General features: G+C 43.1%; 1 protein-coding gene across 1 annotated transcript; it reads right to left on the bottom strand.

Annotated features, from left to right (window-relative positions):
* Window positions 1–598: 598 nt before the first annotated feature.
* On the bottom strand, window positions 599–19,736 carry KCNK1 (potassium two pore domain channel subfamily K member 1). The gene is made up of 3 exons (XM_081186234.1): window positions 18,345–19,736; window positions 3,815–4,210; window positions 599–2,768 (listed from the first exon to the last, which is right to left on the bottom strand). The coding sequence occupies exons 1-3, from the start codon at window positions 18,697–18,699 to the stop codon at window positions 2,509–2,511; spliced, it is 1,011 nt and encodes a 336-aa protein (XP_081042360.1). The 5' UTR covers window positions 18,700–19,736; the 3' UTR covers window positions 599–2,508.
* Between the last annotated feature and the right edge of the window lie 591 nt (window positions 19,737–20,327).

Here is a 20,327-nt window from a genome sequence, read left to right as displayed (position 1 = left end):
AGTTGGTCTTTAAGGTGCTACTGGAAGGATTTTTTTTTTTTTTTGCACCATAGTCCTAAACCATGGCCAGGAGCAGAGAGGCAGAGCGGACACATTTAAAGTCCCACTGGCTTGAGGTGGCCAGGGTAGATGGTAGGGATGGTGGGGGATTTGTGCCATTCCTCCCCCCCCCCACATCAGCTGGATTGGGTTCCTTTCCCAGATGTTTAGCAGCCAGTTAACATGGCTAACTGTGCTCCACCTCTATAATCCCACATTATGGGGCTCTACATTGCCTACTGCTTAGCATCATGGGGTACAGCTGCCAATAGTACTAGGCATATTAGAAGTGTGCATTGACTTGTGATCTTTGGATAGCTATTTTTTCTTAAATATTTTTTCTTTTTTCTTTTTGCCAAAATCCAGTGAGGATGTATTGTGAACTTTGTCTTGCATGATCAAATAAGGTGGTCAGCACTGCCAGTTCTGGTGATCTATTTGGCAGGAAATGGGCGAGGGATTCTTGAGCACAGCAGTGAGTGTGCAGTCCTTCGAAGCCCTTAGATACGTCTGGTCAATTATGAAAACAAGCAGTTAAGACATCACACGAAAAGACAACTGGAGCCACACTTTTATTTATTCAACTTTGAAATGCTGAATAGCTAATATATAACACAGTATGGTATTCAGCCTGTCCTTTATTAGTTCTGTGCTTTAGTATTAATAATTATTGCAAATGAGCATACTCTTGAAAAAAGAAAGTCTGAAATTAATACAACTTGTCCCTGCTTCCCAGAATCGACTGTCATTAGAATTTCACTTTAAAACAGGATTCCATGATACAGTATACTATGAAGGCCACAGCAGACAAGCTACTTACCAGCAGCCTCAGCGAGATGGGTGAGCTGGGCCTATTTAAAAAATATGATTTTTAAGATTGCAGCCCTACAGACTTACCCTTCCACATTCATTTGGTCAGGAGTTAAGTCATTGTTTTCAGCGCCACAGTTCTGAGTTTTACTTCTCTATAAAGAGAAATCTGTGGATGAAGATACCTTTAAAATTTCACAGCCAAGTCAGTTAAATTCTGGTGATCTACAACATATGTACAGTATATAAATATATGCATTTATGTACACAAACGAAGGTTAAAACATTATAAACAGAACCAACTTAGGCTGTACAAAAATATCCGCTTGGATGAGAACATGCAAATACACTATGCTTCAAATCAAATTTAAAAAGCATCTCTGAGTTGTGTTTTCTCAAATATAAACTTCAGCTCGCATAGATTTTAAAGCAGATTTATCAAGAGAGTCAACTTTCCTAGTAAAGGTATAAAATCTATTAATAAACACTAGGTATTAACTAAATTCATATACAGTGCTTTTAGGTGATCAAGTTTCAAGTATTTTTCTTTTCTCACAGAAGTCTAGATACTTCAGCGCTCAGCTTGACTACTACTTTGAACAGATAGGACCATATCTCTGAAACCACTTGACAATAAATGGTTTGAGACTCACAGCCTATGGGGTAAAATTAGAGCGAAAGGGTTGTCTGAGAGTGCTAAGGAAGATGGCTTTCCCCTAAGCTGTGCCTACAAGTGCTGTATATGCTGGTGCTCATGGGTCCCTGATCCTATATCCACTGAAATCAGTTGCAAAAACACCCCTTTTGCTATTTTTTTTGCTATTTTTTTTTTTTTTAAGGCCAGGAGGAAAGCACCCAGTTTGATTTCTGACAGGAAGCAGGATATAGAATTCTTGCTCAGTAATGACGACTGTAGTACACTTGAGAGTGAAATCAGATACATTCGAAGTGTGATTGGCATACAACAAATAATGAGTTCAAACCACTTCCAACCACACTTTAGAATATCTGTCTGCCTTTATCCTTACTGAGCCAGGCTTTGAAGGTAAGCAGCTGAGCTTTAAAATAGCTGCAGGACTGATACAATGCACTTGCTCTGGATCTTTCCACTTTGGGGGGGGGTGTATGTGTGTGTCTAAGTACAGAGATATCCCAGCGCACATGAACCCAGTCATTTGGGAATCTCACTGAAGGAGACATGGCAAGAGACTATTCCTGTTTTCTGGGCTACAACAACAAAGCCTTCCAACTCAATGCTTCAGTCCCCCATTCATGTTTCAAAACCAGAAGTTGCAAATGGCATCAGAAAGCTCCTATTTTGTCAATGAACCACAACATGATTTTCAGGGGGGTGGGAGGGGACTTAGGGCAGCAGGCTAGGGAAATGAGAACTGAATTGTTGATCAAATCTAGAGTCCCCAATGTATGTTCCATGTACGCACCATTAATCCAGGGGTTCCCAAATGCACATTTTCCCCCCAGCCAACATTCCCATAATGTTGTTCCAGCTAAAGAGAGCTTTATTTGGCTCATACACTTTAAAACTATTCCCAGCAATGAGTACTTGATAATATAGCATAGCCTTCTGCCTCTATAGTTTCATTAATGGTACTAGTTCTAACTGAAGTGCACAGTTGATATTGAAACGGAAGCCCTTGGTTAATTGTTTATGCAGCCGTCACAGTTAACTGCAGACTGTGGGGTCACAAAAGGTTCATTTATTTTCTGATCTTCCTTCAAAGAGGCCGCCTGGTCTGAAATTGAAGAGAAGGAGAGCTGGTCATGTTCTACTATGTGCACTCGGTCCTCTTCCTTGTCCTTCTTCACATAGAACATTTTCCTAAATTTTTTGAGCTCGTGAAGTTCACAGAAAGTCTCTAAAACCACCAGCATTGCAATGAGCCCCAGCAGCAGGTAACCTAGGAAGAAATTGAAACAGTGTTTAAAATGTGAACTGTTAGTACAGGTATGTCTGCTACAATGCTCCAAGTCAGAGAGGTCCCCAAAATGGAATTTTGTTAGTTAGAACTATATTTCCACACAGGCTTTCGAGTATAAGAACTCTCAATGCAATTTACAAATAAAACTGTAAAACAATAAAAGTATAAAATACAGCTAATGAAACAGCAATATAAAAAATTTCGTCACCCACAATTAAAACCACAGCTTATAAAATATAAACCAGAAACGTTATTCAGTTATGAGCAGACTGGAATCTTTAGGTCTTTAAAGCTCTTTTGAAAACAATGTGTGGCCTTCCTTTAAATAGTTGCGCATGTGCAAGGATTACTGCCAATGCAACAGGATTTTCCTCCCTCTATGCACCCCATGCCACTCCCAAATTTGCTCAGATTTAGGAGGAGGGCGGGGGGGGGGAGGAGAATGTTTCATTGCACAAGGAAAAATCCTTCTGCTGGTGGAACCAGCAACTTAGCACTATGTTGAATACAGCCCAGTAAGTCATTCTGCACCAGCTGAAGCTTCCAAAAAAATCTTTATCTATAGTGTCATATGAATGCTACCAGGTAGGAATGGTTTGTGCTTGAGTCACAAGCTATTACTAATTCCACATAGAGAGGTGCATCTTTAAATATCTATATGGTAGACACTTTGTAGCCCACTTTGTCCTTACGTGTGGCCCACAACATTGATTTTTGTTTATAATGTAAGTATATTTGCATCTTATTCTTTCTCCAAACCATTCAGAATGGTGTTTTGGATAAGAGTTCCATAGCAACTAGGATTTGGGAGCACCTCTGAAACATGTGATTCCACACCTTAATAAAAAACATACAGAGTTTTGATATACATTTCAAAAATCCAATATGGATTTTTCCATTTACTTTTGCTATATGAATGGCTGGACTCAACGGGACTGCTTTGCAAAAGTCACAAAAGAAACACCAAGAAAAACAGCTCTAAAAACTATTCACCCTCTTACTTGTACCAGTAATTTGCTACTCACATGTAATTCCTATTTTATACAGCTCTCTGAATTTTTGGTTGTAACCTTCTCCTGGAACATAGTCACCAAGGCCAATGGTGCTCAGTGAAATAAAGCAAAAGTAAAAAGATTCCAGGAAGTTCCAGTCATCTTCAAGGACAGAAAATATCGCTGCCGGGATGAAGAAAAAGCACGAGACAGTAACGAAGCCCAGAATCACAGCATGGATGATGGCAACTATCTGCTTAGAGAAACCCCAGCGGACATGGAAATACAGCACAGGCCGCCTTGTTACATAGACAATAATGCGCTGCACCACTGCTGTCAGGAAAAGCAGTGTAAAGGGGATTCCAATGACCGAATAGATGATGCAGAAGGCTTTCCCTCCATCTGACAAAGGCACGGTGTGTCCATAACCTGTTAACAGAAAAAGAGAGACAGGAGTGAGATTTGGAAAAACAGTCTGACCTGTGAACTGCTCGTTTTTCAGGAGTGGACTGATCAGAGTGGGAGAGAATGATTTGCACCTGGAGCTCATGACTGAGTGTGCTTTGTTCCACTCGTGTACCAGAAAGGTTTGTGGGTGTTTCTTCTTTTCATTCATTCACTAACCCCACCTCCTGCTCAGTATAAATTGGCAATAAAAATGGCAATGACCTTTTGCCTAATTCAAAGAAAATGCAAAAATGGCATTTCACACTGTGAAAATGCTTTTTTGAAAAATGTATTGAATTTGCCATAGGTAAGGCTTCCTCAACCTCGGCCCCCCAGATGTTTTTGGCCTACAACTCCCATGATCCCTAGCTAGCAGGGTCAGTGGTCAGGGATGATGGGAATTGTAGTCTCAAAACATCTGGAGGGCTGAGGTTGAGGAAGGCTGATCTTGTGTCACATTTGTATAATGTACTTAAAATGCAGTTAAAATGTTATATTTCCTCATGAGATGGTGCTCCTCCATTTCACTTAGAGGCACTAACCAGACAGGCAGCAGGCTACAAGGCTGAAGGTCAGGTGTCATGAAACCCAGCTTTGCACCCTGGCATCTGTCGCCTCAGGCAAATACCTCACTTTGCTTAATGACAGAGCTGCCAAACACAATTTCCTCTTCCTTTCTCTTTCATTATTTACCCCACCCCCTTTTCCTCACACTATTTTTCTGCATATCAGGCGTGAAGCTGTATAAGCAACTTCTTATACACCAGCATCAAATTATTCCTGTGTGTTTGGGGTCTCAGGTTGAGATTTTGACCCAATATATATTTGCAAAGGCAGAAATAATTGGAGCATTAGCTTGCAAGACCTCTTAAGACATATACAGAAACATACAAGCACCCCCCCCCCAATTTCTTGACTATCTGAAGGATACAAGTTCCCACACTATGTTCTGAATGCTAAGGCCAAAACATTTGCTATCCCTATAGACTCAGCAGACTAGTAGACTGCAATTCGTGTCCCATTTAAGTGACTTGTAATCTTCATGTGAGTTGTAAGAAGTTATTACAATGCTTGGTGATATCTGGCTTTGAAGTTCAACACGAATCAAAGCTATCATTCTCCTTGTATCAATGAAATTTCAAGGATTATTCTCCTTTGAAGTTGAATTAATTTACAAAAAGAGAAAGAACAAAGTTTCACCTGTATTGTTATAGATCCCTCAGGTATCACAAGCTCTGGAGAGCACAGGCAAGATCGTGCTTGCTCTCACCAGGGTGGCAAGACTCTGACCCAGGAGCAAGTTACTTCAGGCGTTAGTCTGTTCTTCTGTCTTGTTACATTAGATCAATCTAACAAAATCCCCTCTCAAATCTGACTCATTTCAACACGCATTTGAAGATTGCTTTTCAGTCCAGTTTCTAGCTCACCAATAAGCATGCTAAACCTAATTTATGGCATTATTCCTCGGAGAGCCCATTAAATCAGCGTTCAGGATAACTTTATATAGACCTTTTTGTTGGCGTTTAGATAATCCATTAGCCAGATAATTTAACATCCCCTAGGACTGATAAGTTTATTTTCAGCCTCTTTGATTGTTTGGGCTCATTTTGCAAAGATTACAAATAGAAGATTTTTTTAAAAGCAACACTGTAATAAGTCATGAAGCCTGGAGAGGACTTAAACTACTTATTGTCCCTCACTCTAGGCCTATCTCTCAGCAGATAAAATATTCCATGGATGAAATAAATTGCCAAAATGCATCCACATCCATCCTGCAATATTGACACAACTGCTGTTTTGATGAACCGTACGGGAGCAAAAGTTTTTCTCTCATAGAAGTGTGTAGTTTGTTACTGCTCTAAGCTGGATGCACATGAGATATACAAAATCATAAAATAGGGAGGAAATGAGTGTAATCTGTGAATAACACAAGAAGAAACCTGTTGCATCAGATCAAGAGTCCTCCTAGTTCATCTGTTTTGAATACTGGCCAGATAGATACTCGAGGGAAAATTACATACAGGGCTTGAAAGCAACAGTTCTCTCCCATTCCATATCATATTCAGAGCAGAGATGGACATCAATCTGTTTCTGATCTGTGTTATATCTGCATGTGTTAATTCAGTGTCTTTCCACACTGAACTCCACTGATGTTGTCATCTATGCATGCTTAACTGCACCTTCCATTATCTAACTGGATAGAAGCTGATTTGAGGGAAAGTGCATAAAACAGGGGTATTTATCAAGAACTTACAGGATACAGATGGATTGCGACCAATATTGTGTATACACAACTTTGATTGCCAGCTGTGGGAGCACACTGAACTGGAGTAAATGACAATGTGTGCACCTGGGAAGTGTATGGAGTTTGCAGGATTGCTATCCCATTTCTGTCTCTCTTTGTGCTTCTGTTGCTCCATCCCTCTGTGCATATCGCAGATTGTCTGCCCCCATTTCTAACTCCTCCCTAGAAAGATGGATTAGAAGGTACCAAGATTATGAGCGACATGAAATTATTCAGGATGGTGAAACCCAAAGAGAGCCTTGATTGACCATAAAAAGATCTCTCCATAGCAAGTGAACAGGCAAGAAAATGACAAATGTGATTCAATGTAATTGATTCAATTAAATGAGTTATTCAGTTAAGTGATATTTTCTGATCACATGCAGAGGGATTCCTGCCCCTCCTCGCATGGATCCATCAGGTTCACAACTGCATCCATTCCTACGGTTTTGTCTTGTTTTTCAGCTTCTGCCTTCTGAGCTCTCCCCCACCCCTATTTCCATAGCTCAGCACAAGGATTTTCCCAAGGTTTTCTGGATGGAGCTGCCTACACACACACAAACACACACACACACACACACAGAGAGAGAGAGAGAGAGAGAGAGAGAGAGAGAGAGAGAGAGAGAGAAATGAAGCAACATGAAATTAGGCCAGGGGCAAATGTCCTCTCCCCCCCCCCCCCGCCATTTTAAATAGTAATTTTGATAAATGCAGTATTAAACTTCTGGCATATACATGTGTAAATGCCAGCTATAGCAGCAGAGGAAAATATATGTTTGTTTTTGTCCAATAAAGGACAAAATGGCTAAGTGGAATAAAGGAATACTAGCTGAATCGTGATAAGAGTATGGTCCTTGCTTGCTTAATCTGCTCAGCTTGTACTATATACACAAGCTCAGCATGCAATGTCAACTCAAGCTGAACCATTAAACCACTGCAATTTGGGTGTAATTAACAAGCTCATAGGGACAACATGTGCTCCACTCACGAATAAGAAACTGAGGAAGGGAAGAAGCCACAAAATCACTCTGACCACAACAATTTCTTTAAGCAGACTAGATAAAAGGCCAAAAAACTGAATTCTGCATCAACAAATGGTGTCCTGTGCTTTCTACTTAAAATCAGAGATAGTAAGCATGCTGATTTTTCAAACCTCATCTATCATTCCCAGCATGCTACCCCATCTGTCATGGTTAACTTTTGCTACCGTCAAGAAAAAGTACCAAAAGATATCAAAGTTTCTGAATCTTGTTTCCAGGCAACAGACTTTCAGATATGAACCTGCACCAGGACTAGTTAATATAACAATGGTAAACATACCCCCCCCCCATATCTGAGGAAGTATGCATGCACGCGAAAGCTTATACCAAGAACAAACTTAGTTGGTCTCTAAGGTGTTATTGGACAATTTATATATATATTTTGACTGTGTCAGACCAACACGGCTACCTACCTGAATCTAGATACCCCCCACCCCAACAAAGTCAACTTGACCATCTACCAAATCTAGGGCAAAGTAATGCATTTCTACTTAATAAATGCCAACAAAGGTCCGTATAGTTAAAGCTATGCTTTTCCCAGTAGTGATCTATGGAAGTGAGAGCTGGACCATAAAGAAGGCTGATCGCCAAAGAATTGATGCTTTTGAATTATGGTGTTGGAGGAGACCCTTGAGAGTCCCATGGACTGCAGGAAGAACAAACCTCTCCATTCTTAAGGAAATCAGCCTTGAGCGCTCACTGGAAGGACAGATCGTGAAGCTGAGGCTCCAATACTTTGACCACCTCATGAGAAGAGAAGACTCCCTGGAAAGGACCCTGATGTTGGGAAAGATTGAGGGCACAAGGGGAAGGGGACGACAGAGGGCAAGATGGTTGGACAGTGTTAGAAGCTACCAACATGAGTCTGACCAAACTGCGGGAGGCAGTGGAAGACAGGAGTGCCTGGCATGATCTGGTCCATGGGGTCACGAAGAGTCGGACACGACTAAATGACTAAACAACAACAACAACTTAATAAAACCTAATAGCTAGGATGAAAGAAGCCAGAAAATTAAACTTTGGGAAGTTTCTTTGAGTATTCTAACTAGAAAACTATCAATTTACTCAGCTGTCTGTTTACCCACTTGCTAGGCAACAGACAATCAAGAGCAGTTATTAGGGTGAGGCTCCAGCTAGTAATCTCTGGATGCTGCCAGGCACAGCTAAATTGATAAACAGCTGCTAAATATCACCATATCTGGAAAGAGTGGTATCCAATGGCATCTGTCCACTGATGGAGAGAATCCATCAGAGGGAGGCATTCAGGCGCATACCTGCAACCCCTGCACTCTGGTGCAGATTTAAAGGGATGGGGGGGGTTGCGGGGGGAGAAGTAATTGCTAGAGGTTTCCTCTTTCCCTTCTTATGCTAACAAATATATTCCAGCAGCAGATGGACACTGCTGGATACCACCCAAGGAGCATAAATGTGCTCTGGTGTGGGCTGGATGGGTAGTACTTCCAGTTTTCAGATGAACTGTTTATTTCAACCTGCAGTGTGCTTACCCGAAGGTAATAAAAGTTCCTAAATTGTACTCCAAAACCGGATTTAAAAAGAAACTGCAAATAATTGTGGACTATGTTTTTGCACTGTGAGTGATTAAATCTTAGTTGTGCCTCCTACAAAAATGTGAATGTGTTAATATTAAGCTATTAATTAGCAGCATTTATCTTGTCTGCAGAACAGAACATAAAAAGGAATATGGTAAGTCAAGTGTCTCTCTGAGACAGAAAGATGCATTCAGTGCTGTGCTTTTTCATTTTCTGTAGCAGCATTTACAAATGGGCATCAATTTTTAATACTCATCCTAATTAATCCAAGCTCTTGAAAAACACTGTTTATTCCTAGTGCACTGTGGCGATTGCCAGCTGTGGAGATAGCTACTGCTGAGTAAAGCACCTGTACAGGATGGTGACTCAGCCTGAGAACAAATGTCAGTCGCAATTAATCCAGAACAGGCTTCTAAACACTGGTGGATGGCATCTGTCACTAGCATGCCAGCAGTATGATTTGGTCAACAGCAATTCATTGCCATCTACTAATCAATCTCTCTCCCCCCTCCCCCCAATCTACCAAGTAAGGAATAGGTTATGTATCTTGGGAAATTTATTTCTTCCTGTTAGATAAGCAGCCAAAATCCTGGAACACAGGAATATAGGAAGCTGCTTTGTATCAGATCAGACCATTAGTTCAGCTAGCTCATTAATATCAACACTGACCATCAGCAGGACGCCCTGCCTGGAGACACCAGGAATTGAACTTGGGAACCTTTTGCATGCAAAGCATGTGTTTGGCCACTGAGCTATGGCTCTTGCCTATGATCTGCAGAAAATAAGCCTCATAAAAGTAGGGAGCGGGAAGAGGAACACAATTTTCTATTCTTCCTTTAATAAACCAGGAATACTTTGACTTCGGTGTCACAGAGAAGAAACATGCAAAACAAAAGCTGCTGCATTGACCAATATTGGTAAGCAACTTCCAACCAGGAATGGCAAATGAAAGAAGATAAAGGTCAGAATCCTGCTCCATCTTTACACTCCTGTTGGACCAGGCCTTGGTAGGTTTCTCTGCTTGGGACAACTAGGTCTCATGTACAAAGGCTGCAGATATAGGCAGGGGTTGGGTTTTCAATACAAAATGGATAGGAATGGATGCCCAGAAGCAGGATGAAAGGTGGATACAAATGTGGGTACCTATTACAGTACATGAAGAATTAAGAAGCAGTGAATTGGCACCCTACAGTTCATGGGAGATAAACTCAGTGAAGTATCCATGGCTGAAAAAATTCCAAATGTTAAGAATGCACCAGAGCAGAGAAAAGGAGATGCAGAAACTCGAGCACTTAGATTTCAGAATAGACAGATTGGTTCAGCATTTCCCAGATGTCAAGTACTACGCCTTTTCAAAGATACTTCTTCATTTGAGAAGTATTAACTCCAAAACTTGGTTGCAAAAATCCTTGTGCAATGACTGCAGTTTTTGGAATCTGACACCTAGCCAGCTAGGAAGTAGCAAGATCTATCTGCATTAATAGGAGGTTATACTACCTCCAAAGGCTCACGAAATGTTGCTCCATGCTTAAAATAATGTATTTTTTGAAATATAAAATTACATTTCCAGCAATCTACATACAACTGCATGCTTTAGGAATAAATATATACTGGATATAATTCATGTGTAGATTCTCAGCGTAAGTGCTTAAGGACTTTGGCTTATTATTTGCTGTGTTTAGAAAGTGGGTGTAAGGAAACAGAACCTCATCCAGTTCCACAGAGCTTCCCATTTGATCCCAAGGTCCTCATTCTACTATTAGACATTACCTCATTTTTTGTCCTCTTGGGGTGTTTCCAGATGAGGTGTATACTCTGTAACTACCACTCTTTGTTCACTCACCTTTACGGGGCCACATGACACCGTCATCAGCAACTTTTTGCCCTACTGTGTTTTCCTCATGTCCCCCCACCATTTCTTAAGATCATGGAAAATCCATTCACTTCTTTTTATGGAAACATAGAGGAATTCCTTTGATGCAGGGTTGAGAAATAGTATAAACGAGGGACAAGGAGTGAGCTAATGATTACATAGTTGCCGATATCTCACTGTTCCTGTTTGCATTGTCACTTTGGATTGATCCTTCCTCCTTTATTTTTCAGTAGGGAATGGAGAAATCTGAGGTGCTTCTGTGGGAAGAGGCACCAACTCTCCCTTATGCCTCAAAATGCACCTCTGAATGAAAAGCTGACATACCTTTTTATGTGCAGAAATATTACAATATGTACATCAACCAGAACGTACTGCTGGCAAGGGGTGTAATGCAGGCAGTGTTTCTGTGTATGTGTGCATATGTTTGAGTTAACTATCGGAGGTCATGATACCTGCCAATTTGAATATTTTAACAAATGTTTGGTCATAGTTTTAATTTCAAGAAAACGAGTCAGTATTGCACATGACGCTGGCTTCCTAGCTGCAGTTTTAGCTACTTTGCTAAGTCTGGACCTCTCCAGGCCTTTGAGGAGGCCTGGTTTCATTTGAACTGGGAATTATGGTTTACACTAACTGTAGTCAATTTAAATAAGCCAGCTTCTGGATAGATAGCTGAGTGCTGGGAGAAATATTTAATAGGAAGAAAAGAAAACACACACCTACCACTCATGGCCACCTTGCAATGAAAAAATAGGCTTAACCTTATGTTTACTAAAATTCTAAAGAAATTTGAAAGCTCCCTGAAAATGGAGGAGAAAAACAGAAGCCTCTTTCACCACTTGTCTTATTATGCAACCCTGTGCATGTCTACTGAATCCCAAGTGTGTTGTTTGTTTATTTATTTAAACAGTTTATATACCACTTAACAACAATTGTCTCCCAGTAATATACTGAAAATACAATACAGAAAAAGGTAAACATTGGTTAAAATGATAAAACTAGATTTTAATTAAAATGCCTGCTGAAAGAAAAAAAGTATTCAGTAGGTACTGGAAGAACAACAGGGAAGGGTCCTTTCTGACTTCAACTGGAAGGAAGTTCTGTAAAGTGAAGCTCACAATACTGAGCCTGCAGCTCTTGATGGAAATGAACCATGCACCGAAGCCATGGGGGATCACTGACAGTGACTCCTTTGAAGCTCTCAGTGATCCAACAGGAATATAAGGGATTAAGCAGTTCTTGAGGTATTCTGGACCAAAATTGTTAAAGGCATAGTAAATTAATACAAGAATATAGAGCATTGTAGCCTAGGGGCAAGTGAACTCAGTGGGGCTTACTTCTAAGTAGACATACATAGAATTATACTGTAAAATACAGTGGTGCCTATAATTAACATTTTACAGAAATAAACGAAGTGCTTACATGTGAAATAGTTTGCTGTTAATTCTCTATTAATAGGCACCATCTATAAATGCATCTCCGATGAATATTTCATGTTGTATAAAAATGCAAGCAGTGAAGAGAAGAAGCCCACAGGCCTAGGGCTGTGAAAGTCTGGGTTACAAAATCTTTGTTAGTCATAACAAAAATGGAAGCTTTTATTGTTTTGAACCAGGAGAAGTATTAGTAAAGCTATCTAAGAAGTGTCCCCAAGATATCGTGTAGGGAAGCTTATGAAAGCTGATTTCTTTATGACACAAATTCCTGCCATTGGTACATTTAGGCAGGCGAACTAGAATAGTAACTTTGATGAACCTATCTGCAAGACTGTATCAGTCAACCTCAAGGGAGAAGATTATTGCAAAGGGTTGGATTAGATGTCCCTTGTGGTCCCTTCCAAATGTACAATTCTATGTGTCTATGGTGTGTTTCAGCTCCTTCTCTTTCAAGGAGATAGAAAGGAACGAAATCCACATATTTTAACACAGCAGGTTTCCACTCCCATGTTTTAAAACACCACTGCTGTTATCAGATGTGGTGCAATGGAAATATGAAATGCTTTCTAAGAAGTTGTCCCTTCATCGTCACAGACGCTTGCCAAATATCACTCTGAAAGTCAACAGTTTCACTTGGGGCACTGTGATGTGTGAGTCAGTTTTTTAAAAGCACCTCATGTTTATGAAAAGAAACCTTGTTAAAATGTTTCAATGACTCACTTTCCTGCACATTTAATTAGCACTCGAATTCCACCCATACCTAAGCTGTGTTTCTTCCCTTGCCTTTCCTTTAAAGCATTAGTGTCAATACTACTAGTCTGCACAAAGGGAGATTATTTTTTAAAATAACAAATAACTGAAGTCGGTGATATTTTTACCACCCTGATGACAATTATTCTATTCAGTGGCCAATGCATTAGTCTGACAAATTGAAAAAGAAAAAGAAAAAAAGATGAGAAATTACCAGCCCATAATCTATCCAAGCTATAACTAAATCAGCATCCCATGCGAGACAAAATGAGGTAGAGCCATCATCCTTTCCATAGCTTGCCTGTAGAAAACACCTTCAATTCCTCTTGCTACACTAATTTGATTCTATGCTTTGTTGTTGCCATATAAAAGAGCACAAAACTGATCTCCTATACCCTGATCCATTCTTCCCCTCCCCAATTTAAATAGTTATGGGCTTCCCAGTCTGAAAACACTTCCTTGACACTTCCATGCTGCTTAAAAGCTGTTTCCCACATCTAAAGAGGCCACCGTAAGGCTACTACTCCTGTGCAAGATTGTTTTGCCAGCATCAGATAAAAGAGCCTTTTGCACTACCAGCACAGAGTGTCAGAACCTGAGTTTTTCGAGCTCAGTTTCTAGTTCACTGTTTTTGGAGTACTGTACACTGTCACTGAGTCCAAAGTATTATAGCACTGTCACTGTGTATTAATTGTGACAGACCTGGGACACTCCTTAGACATATATAAACACATTTACAGGGCTGCCCTACCTATGAAATGGGGAGAAGCAGAAGGTCCCACAAGGTTCCACCCTCATGCCAGCTGCCTTGCCACCTCCATCACTGGCAGAGCATCGATACTGATTTCCAGTGAGATCTCATGGAGCATGAGAGATTGCTTGGATTTCTCTCGCTAGAAATCAATGCTGATCAATGCCAGCAGCAGAGACAGTGCTGGTGGAGGCGGGCAGTGTGGAGACAGTGCTGAAGGAGGTGGGTGACCCAGCGGGGGGGGGGCGAGTGGGCAGCATGGCAGAGCAGCACTTTCTGTTTTGCCTCAAGTGGCAAAACAGCACCGCCCTTGCAACATTTGTAAATTTAAAACCCTTTTAAAAAACCCTAAAAAGGACATGTGAGCTTCCAGGGCAAAGATGTCAGTCGAGGGACGGAGAATATTGATTATTAGTGTGTTTGGAAAGGAAATTTGTCATTTGAAGCCCCTAAGAGTTTATTCTGTAGAAAGTATCCTGTATAAGCACTACATAGGGATGTTTTCCTTCGTTACTGTCAAACCTCAAAGAGCCTCAAACCTGTGCCCTCCAGTGTCACACAGCACAAGGCTTCAGGAGGACAGACAAAAAAATGTCTCTTTTCTTTTCTCCCTTCCTGAAACTCCCTCCCCTCCCTTTTAAGAGGTCTTAAAAACAAAGTTCTTGTTTAAGATTGGTTGGAATCTTGAAAATGAGCACTCCTCTTCTTAGGGGTTGGGCATACAATGCCACATGTTATTACAGGTTCTGCTTGTTCCATATGGTTGGGATCACATTTCCTGTTTTTCACAACATGTCAAAATATACATCTGTCATTGCAACTTAACCCCTTAACGGCATCCCCACATTGCATTATGATGTGGTGCTTGAACAACAACAAACTACAAACAAACAGTAATTGAAGCTGCCTAAATTGTGAAGTGGTAACAAGCCTTTGATGTTCACTTGGAAAGAAATGGTAAAGTTGAAAAAGTTTCAAGCAATGAATAGTGCCATTTGATAACATCTACGTTGTGTGCAACCAAAAAGCCATCATATTGTGGTAGTTTCCAGCAACCGTAAATTAGCTTTGGGAAGAAACTGCAACTGCTTTAGCTTTACATACAGCAGGTGCAACTGATTCTTAAACTTGACCCATGCCATTCAAGTTGCTCAGGTTACAGGACGTGATATGAGTCATGATGGGCAGAGCTGCGGTGACCTTATGTCACGTTAAGCAGTTTTATCTCAGTGACTTCAACAGAACTGATAAGTGATTAACAAAGAATATTTGATCTCTGGAAAGAATCTGTATTCAGAACTTTAACAAAACCTAATTAGGCTGCTTAGGATGCAGGAGAAAACCATAACAACATATATTTAGAGGACTGAAAACAGCTCACAGTAAAGTAGCTGCAGAGACAACAAGCTACCCCGATTGGGAGTGCATTGTGAATTAGTTATGGGTGTGCTTTTATCTCTCGACCGCACATGATGAGCAATCGGTTTTTCCATTGTAAGAGGAAATATAATACCCACTTCTCCCCACCAGGTCACCTTATTCAGAAAGCAAGAGAAACACAGTAGCAGACTTGCATTCTCTCAGCTATCTCAACAGCACTGTGATCTTTGAGGAGACTTGCAAAAACTTGTGTCCTCAATCTGCAGAAACAAAGCTTCTGAATTTTCCAGTTCTACCAGTTAAGGAGACTGAAAACATATAAACTAAGCATAGTAGACCCCCTTCTCTGATGCTGGGAAACATTTATTTTTGCTAGGCTTCTCTTAGGCAGAATGTCATGAATGGCAAACTTGATACCAGGGCCATAATCTGATTTCAGAGAACCTTGAAGTTTAAATGGAAATTAGGAACCAAAGGTAAGCAGGAAAGTTCCATCCTCATTTTGAAAACTCACATTTATGAAATAGAGAGAACTGTTTGTCTGTGCTTTTTAAGTCATTCAAGTGATACCTCAGAAACAGGCACACAAACTCTAGAGGGCTAACATGTCTTCTGCCCCCTCAATCTTTGTTGGAAAGGCACTGGGTCCCCTCAATGTTGAGAAGCCTGGCACACATCACACACACACACAACATCACACACACACGTTGCAGATTCAGCAGCGGGCTCCTCCAAAGCGCTCAGCCTCTTCTAGACGATGCGTGACATCACACACACACACACACACACACACACACACACACACACACACAACGTGCACCGGGCCCCTTCAAGCTTGGGGGCAACCTGGCCCCTCTGCTCAGAAAACTGATCCAGAGCCTATTGACTGCCCTGAAATAAGAGGAAATCGTTTTATTCTGCATGTATAACCATGGTTCTCAGCTCTTTGAAAAGTGACACCCTTATTGCTACTTTTCTTCCCAGATGGATAACCATGCCATGGTTGTACATATGAGGGTAAAGCATCCATCAAGTTGTCCTGACAGAATGGAACCTGTTCTACAACTCATTCTAACATGTCTTCGCAATTATTCCTAAATTCAGTTCAACATACAACTTTCTTCCAACCATTATTAAAATAAATACCGTAGAGTTGCAATCTGATGCACACTTATCTTGGAGTAAGCCACAATGAACACAGCAGGACTTGATTAAATGTGCACAGGATAGCACTGAATTCTTTCCTAATACTGTTTAACACCCCCCTAAACTGTTTATGTCAGTGGGAATAAGTTTCACTAAATCAGACTATGCTATACATCTTTTATAGCATTTCAAGGTTGCAACTGGTAGCTCTAGTTTATATTTGTTTATATTACATCAGAGAAGCAGATAGAAAAGGTCTAGTAACATGGTTGCCAAGTTTCATCAAGGGGGTCCTTTGTTCAAAGTCCACTTCCACCTGTGTAACAGACTGTTGAGAGGCACACATGCTACAAGATACAAGACTCGAATATTCACCCATCAATTAGCCCTAGGTTTTCCTCTCTAATTTCTGAAAGCTGTATTGACATGACACTGCAACGTGCTTATTTTTCTGATTGATCATGCAGCTCAAAGGCTTGCTTCAAAAATGTTAAACTCTGGTTAATTAGAAACCTATAACCTACGTCTTGGCCCTGTTCTGTATGGGAACCAAAGCAGCTCTGTAAAGTTACTTTCACAAATAATGCTCATTTTTCCCCCTGGAATGCATCATTTGTTAATGTGGCTCAGAAAGCTGACTAGATTATAAAGTTTCAAACTGATGTACGTTCTTACCCATGCATTTTTTATTCTTGAATTACAGAATTCAAGTTCCTGTACAGGAAGTGTACAGACCTTTACATCATCTGAGAACTTACTGCAAGCATGTCTGCTCTGAAGTATGCTCTCGGTGGTCACTTTCTGGTGTGTTTAGGACTGCAGCCAAAAGCAGCTTTGAGTGTTTTCAATGTACATTTTAGGCAACGTAAGCATCACATCCATATTACTGCTGAGCTTTTTTCTTTTAAGGTCATGTGTGAAAAGGCCCTTTGAGTGCTTCTTACACCATCTTCACATTTGTGTACATTGTCAGGGTTGGGTAAAACAGCCATTTTAAAATTGAACAACCAGTCCAGCCACGGTTGGTTCTACTCACCCATTTAAGTAAATATAAAATATAAACATCATAAAAGAATCCACCCTAGGACTCTGCCCGGTGCTGTTCATATGTGTATCTATCTATCTATCTATCTATCTATCTATCTATCTATCTATCTATCTATCTATCTATCTATCTATCTACTGTATCTATCTATCTATCTATCTATCTATCTATCTATCTATCTATCTATCTATCTATCTATCTATCTATCTATCTATATGAGGTTCTGTAGCCACATGCATGACCAATAGCCCCATAAAGTGCCAGGGACGCCTGAACTTTTAAACCACGGGAGGGGGCAGAGTGGACAGCCTGTGGTTCCTTGGTGATGGTGGTTGGGCACTTTTCATTCTCTATTATTATTCTTATCGCTTCGACGACTTCGCCCAGACATGGTCCAGAGATCGGCTTCTGGAGCTCTCGGGAGCCTTGGCGCAGACGAAGCCTCGCTCCCTTCTGCAGCGCCCTGGACCCGGCGGGAGTCCCGCACGCAGAGCGCGAAGGCAATGCGGCGGGATGGAAAGGGCGGCAAGCGGGGCTTCCGAGAGCCTCTGGAGGAGGACGCGCGCGGAGGGAGAGGAGGAGGGAGGTGTGCGGAGAGAAGGGGCTGCTCGTCGAGCGAGCGGCGCCTGGAAACCGGCCTCGGCCCTGGGGGGAAGCCATTGGCCCCTTAGGGTGGCCTCTCGGAGGGCGAGGGAGAGGCACTCGCTCCTCGGTTCCGGGGTTCACTGACTCCCTGTGAGGCCCCCCGACTGGAGCTGTGAGGGAGAAAGAGGAGCGGGGGGGGGGGCGGCGGAGGCGGGAGACGCGCGGCGAGGCCTGGTCCCGCCGGGCCCGCGTGGCGCCCGGCGCCCTCCTCCTTACCCGTGGTGGAGAGGACGGTGCTGGCGAAGAAGAGGGCCGAGGTGAAGTCCCAGTTCCAGTTGCCGGAAGCGTTGCTCAGCACCGACACGCCGTAGTTGCTGGCCTCCAGGACTCGCGCCAGGAAGCTCTCGAGCTGCTGCTCGGAGAGGCACTCGTGCTCCTCCACGAAGCGCCGCTTCAGCTTGCGCAGCTCCTGGCGCAGCAGGTCCTCGTAGGGCAGCTCCACCGACGAGAAGACCACGGCGCCGAAGACCAGGTAGAGCGCGTAGCCCAGCACCAGCAAGCCGAAGCACCAGGCCGAGCGGTGCCTCTCCACCAGCCGCACGCACGAGCTGCCGGCCAGCGACTGCAGCATCTTCGCCCGCCAGCGCCTCGCGCTCGCACCCGGCGCCAGCCCGCCGCCGCTGCTGCCGCCGCCTGCCCTCAGCACTCGCGAGGCTCCGGTCCCTGAGGGAGGGAAGGAAGGCGCGGGAAGCTCGGCGCCCTTTTGACGCGCGCGGAGGAGAGGAAGCGGGGCGCCCGGGGCGGGCGACGGGGTGGGGAATGAGCACCGGCTCGGCCCCTACGCGCGTCCCCTGCCTGGAGGCTCAAGCTCCGCCACTCATTCAAACGAGCCCTTCTCCGGGCGTCTGGCAGCGGGGTTTCGCTTCGTTCTTTTCCTGTTTCCTCCTTTCGGTGACTTTCCGTTTCAAAAGCCCAGATGATGTGGCGCTCACGTGGTTTCCCGGCTCAGGTAACCGGGAACGGGTCGCGCGTCAGCTGCTGAACTGGTTCCAGCTGGGCAGCTCACTAAAGTGAGTGGGGAGGAGAGGGAAAAAAGGAAACACGCATACCTATAGATTCTTTCTCTCTCTCAAAATAAATAACACATCTGGATATCTGGAATGGCCCACACTCTCACGCACCTACCCGTATTCAATCTCTTTCTCTTTCTGCAAGCAAAGGGCACACCAGGAATGACCATGGGGAGCGGGGAGAGATGGTAAAGTTCATTTTCATTGTTATTCCACCATAAGTGTTCATTTGTTCTGCCATTTCACCCCGTGGTTTTGCTGTTCTGAATATAGACCTCACTGCTGGGCTCTGCTCAGTGCCATTGCTTTTCAGGACTGGTACTGGCAGTAGCTTCTCCATCTCTTTGCAGCAGGAAGACAGGACTGGTGGCGGCGGTGGCAGCACAGTCCCTCATAGAATCATAGAACTGTTGAGTTGGAAGGGACCGTGAGCGTCATCTAGTCCAACCTCCTGCAATGTCATGGAGAAGACCTCTCTGGAACCAGAAGCTTGTGGCAGCTACCACAAGGCAGTGGTGGAGCAAGGCAGGAGTGGTCCGCCCCAGGTGTCATCCTTGAGGAGGAGTGACATCACCAAAGGCAGCGCCCCTGGGACGCGCACCGCAACCAGCGGACCCCCTTGGGACGTGCATCACCGCCCCCCCCGGGCGGCTAGCCCCACCCCGGTGGGCCGCTCCATGTGCCGGAGCAGCTAGCTCCACCTTTGCCACAAGGTGCTTGAGAAGGAGGTAGTCAGCTTCAGGCATGCTTGTTGTTGTTGTTTAGTCATGTCTGACTCTTCGTGACCCCATGGACCAGAGCACGCCAGGCACTCCTGTCTTCCACTGCCTCCTGCAGTTTGGTCAGACTCATGTTTGTAGCTTCGAGAACACTGTCCACATTCAGTTATTCAGACCCATTTCAATCTGGCACCAGGCCTGGGGTTGGCCTTGAAACAGTTTCTTTGGTCACCCTGCTTGATTATATCTGCATTGAGAGAAAGGCAAGTGGAGTGCAACTGATGCCATCTAGCTCCATAGGTTGGGAGTTGGAAGCATTGTTTTTCAGTAGTCCTTCTGTATCTCTCTTTCGGAATCAGGTGAAGCTGTGCAGGTCTTTGGCCAGTGCCTAGATGGCGGCAATAAACAGAAGTCGCATGCTGACAAGGTGGAGGCTGGGGGGATTCCTAGGTCCAAAAACTGGGTTCATG

The sequence above is a fragment of the Podarcis bocagei genome (assembly GCF_964188305.1).
Source record: "Podarcis bocagei genome assembly, chromosome: 3".
Classification (NCBI taxonomy): Eukaryota; Metazoa; Chordata; class Lepidosauria; order Squamata; family Lacertidae; genus Podarcis; species Podarcis bocagei.
Note: the sequence above shows the minus strand (reverse complement) of the source record. Positions and strands in the feature narration are given on the sequence as shown.

What these genes read in the sequence shown, in the direction of transcription:
- KCNK1 (XM_081186234.1), bottom strand. Translation starts at nt 18,699, where the DNA reads ATGCTGCAGTCGCTGGCCGGCAGCTCGTGCGTGCGGCTGGTGGAGAGG. An exon ending in CACCGTCCTCTCCACCACGG is followed by an intron (nt 4,211 to 18,344) that starts GTAAGGAGGAGG and finishes TTCTGTTAACAG; the next exon opens with GTTATGGACACACCGTGCCT. An exon ending in GTATAAAATAGGAATTACAT is followed by an intron (nt 2,769 to 3,814) that starts GTGAGTAGCAAA and finishes ATTTCTTCCTAG; the next exon opens with GTTACCTGCTGCTGGGGCTC.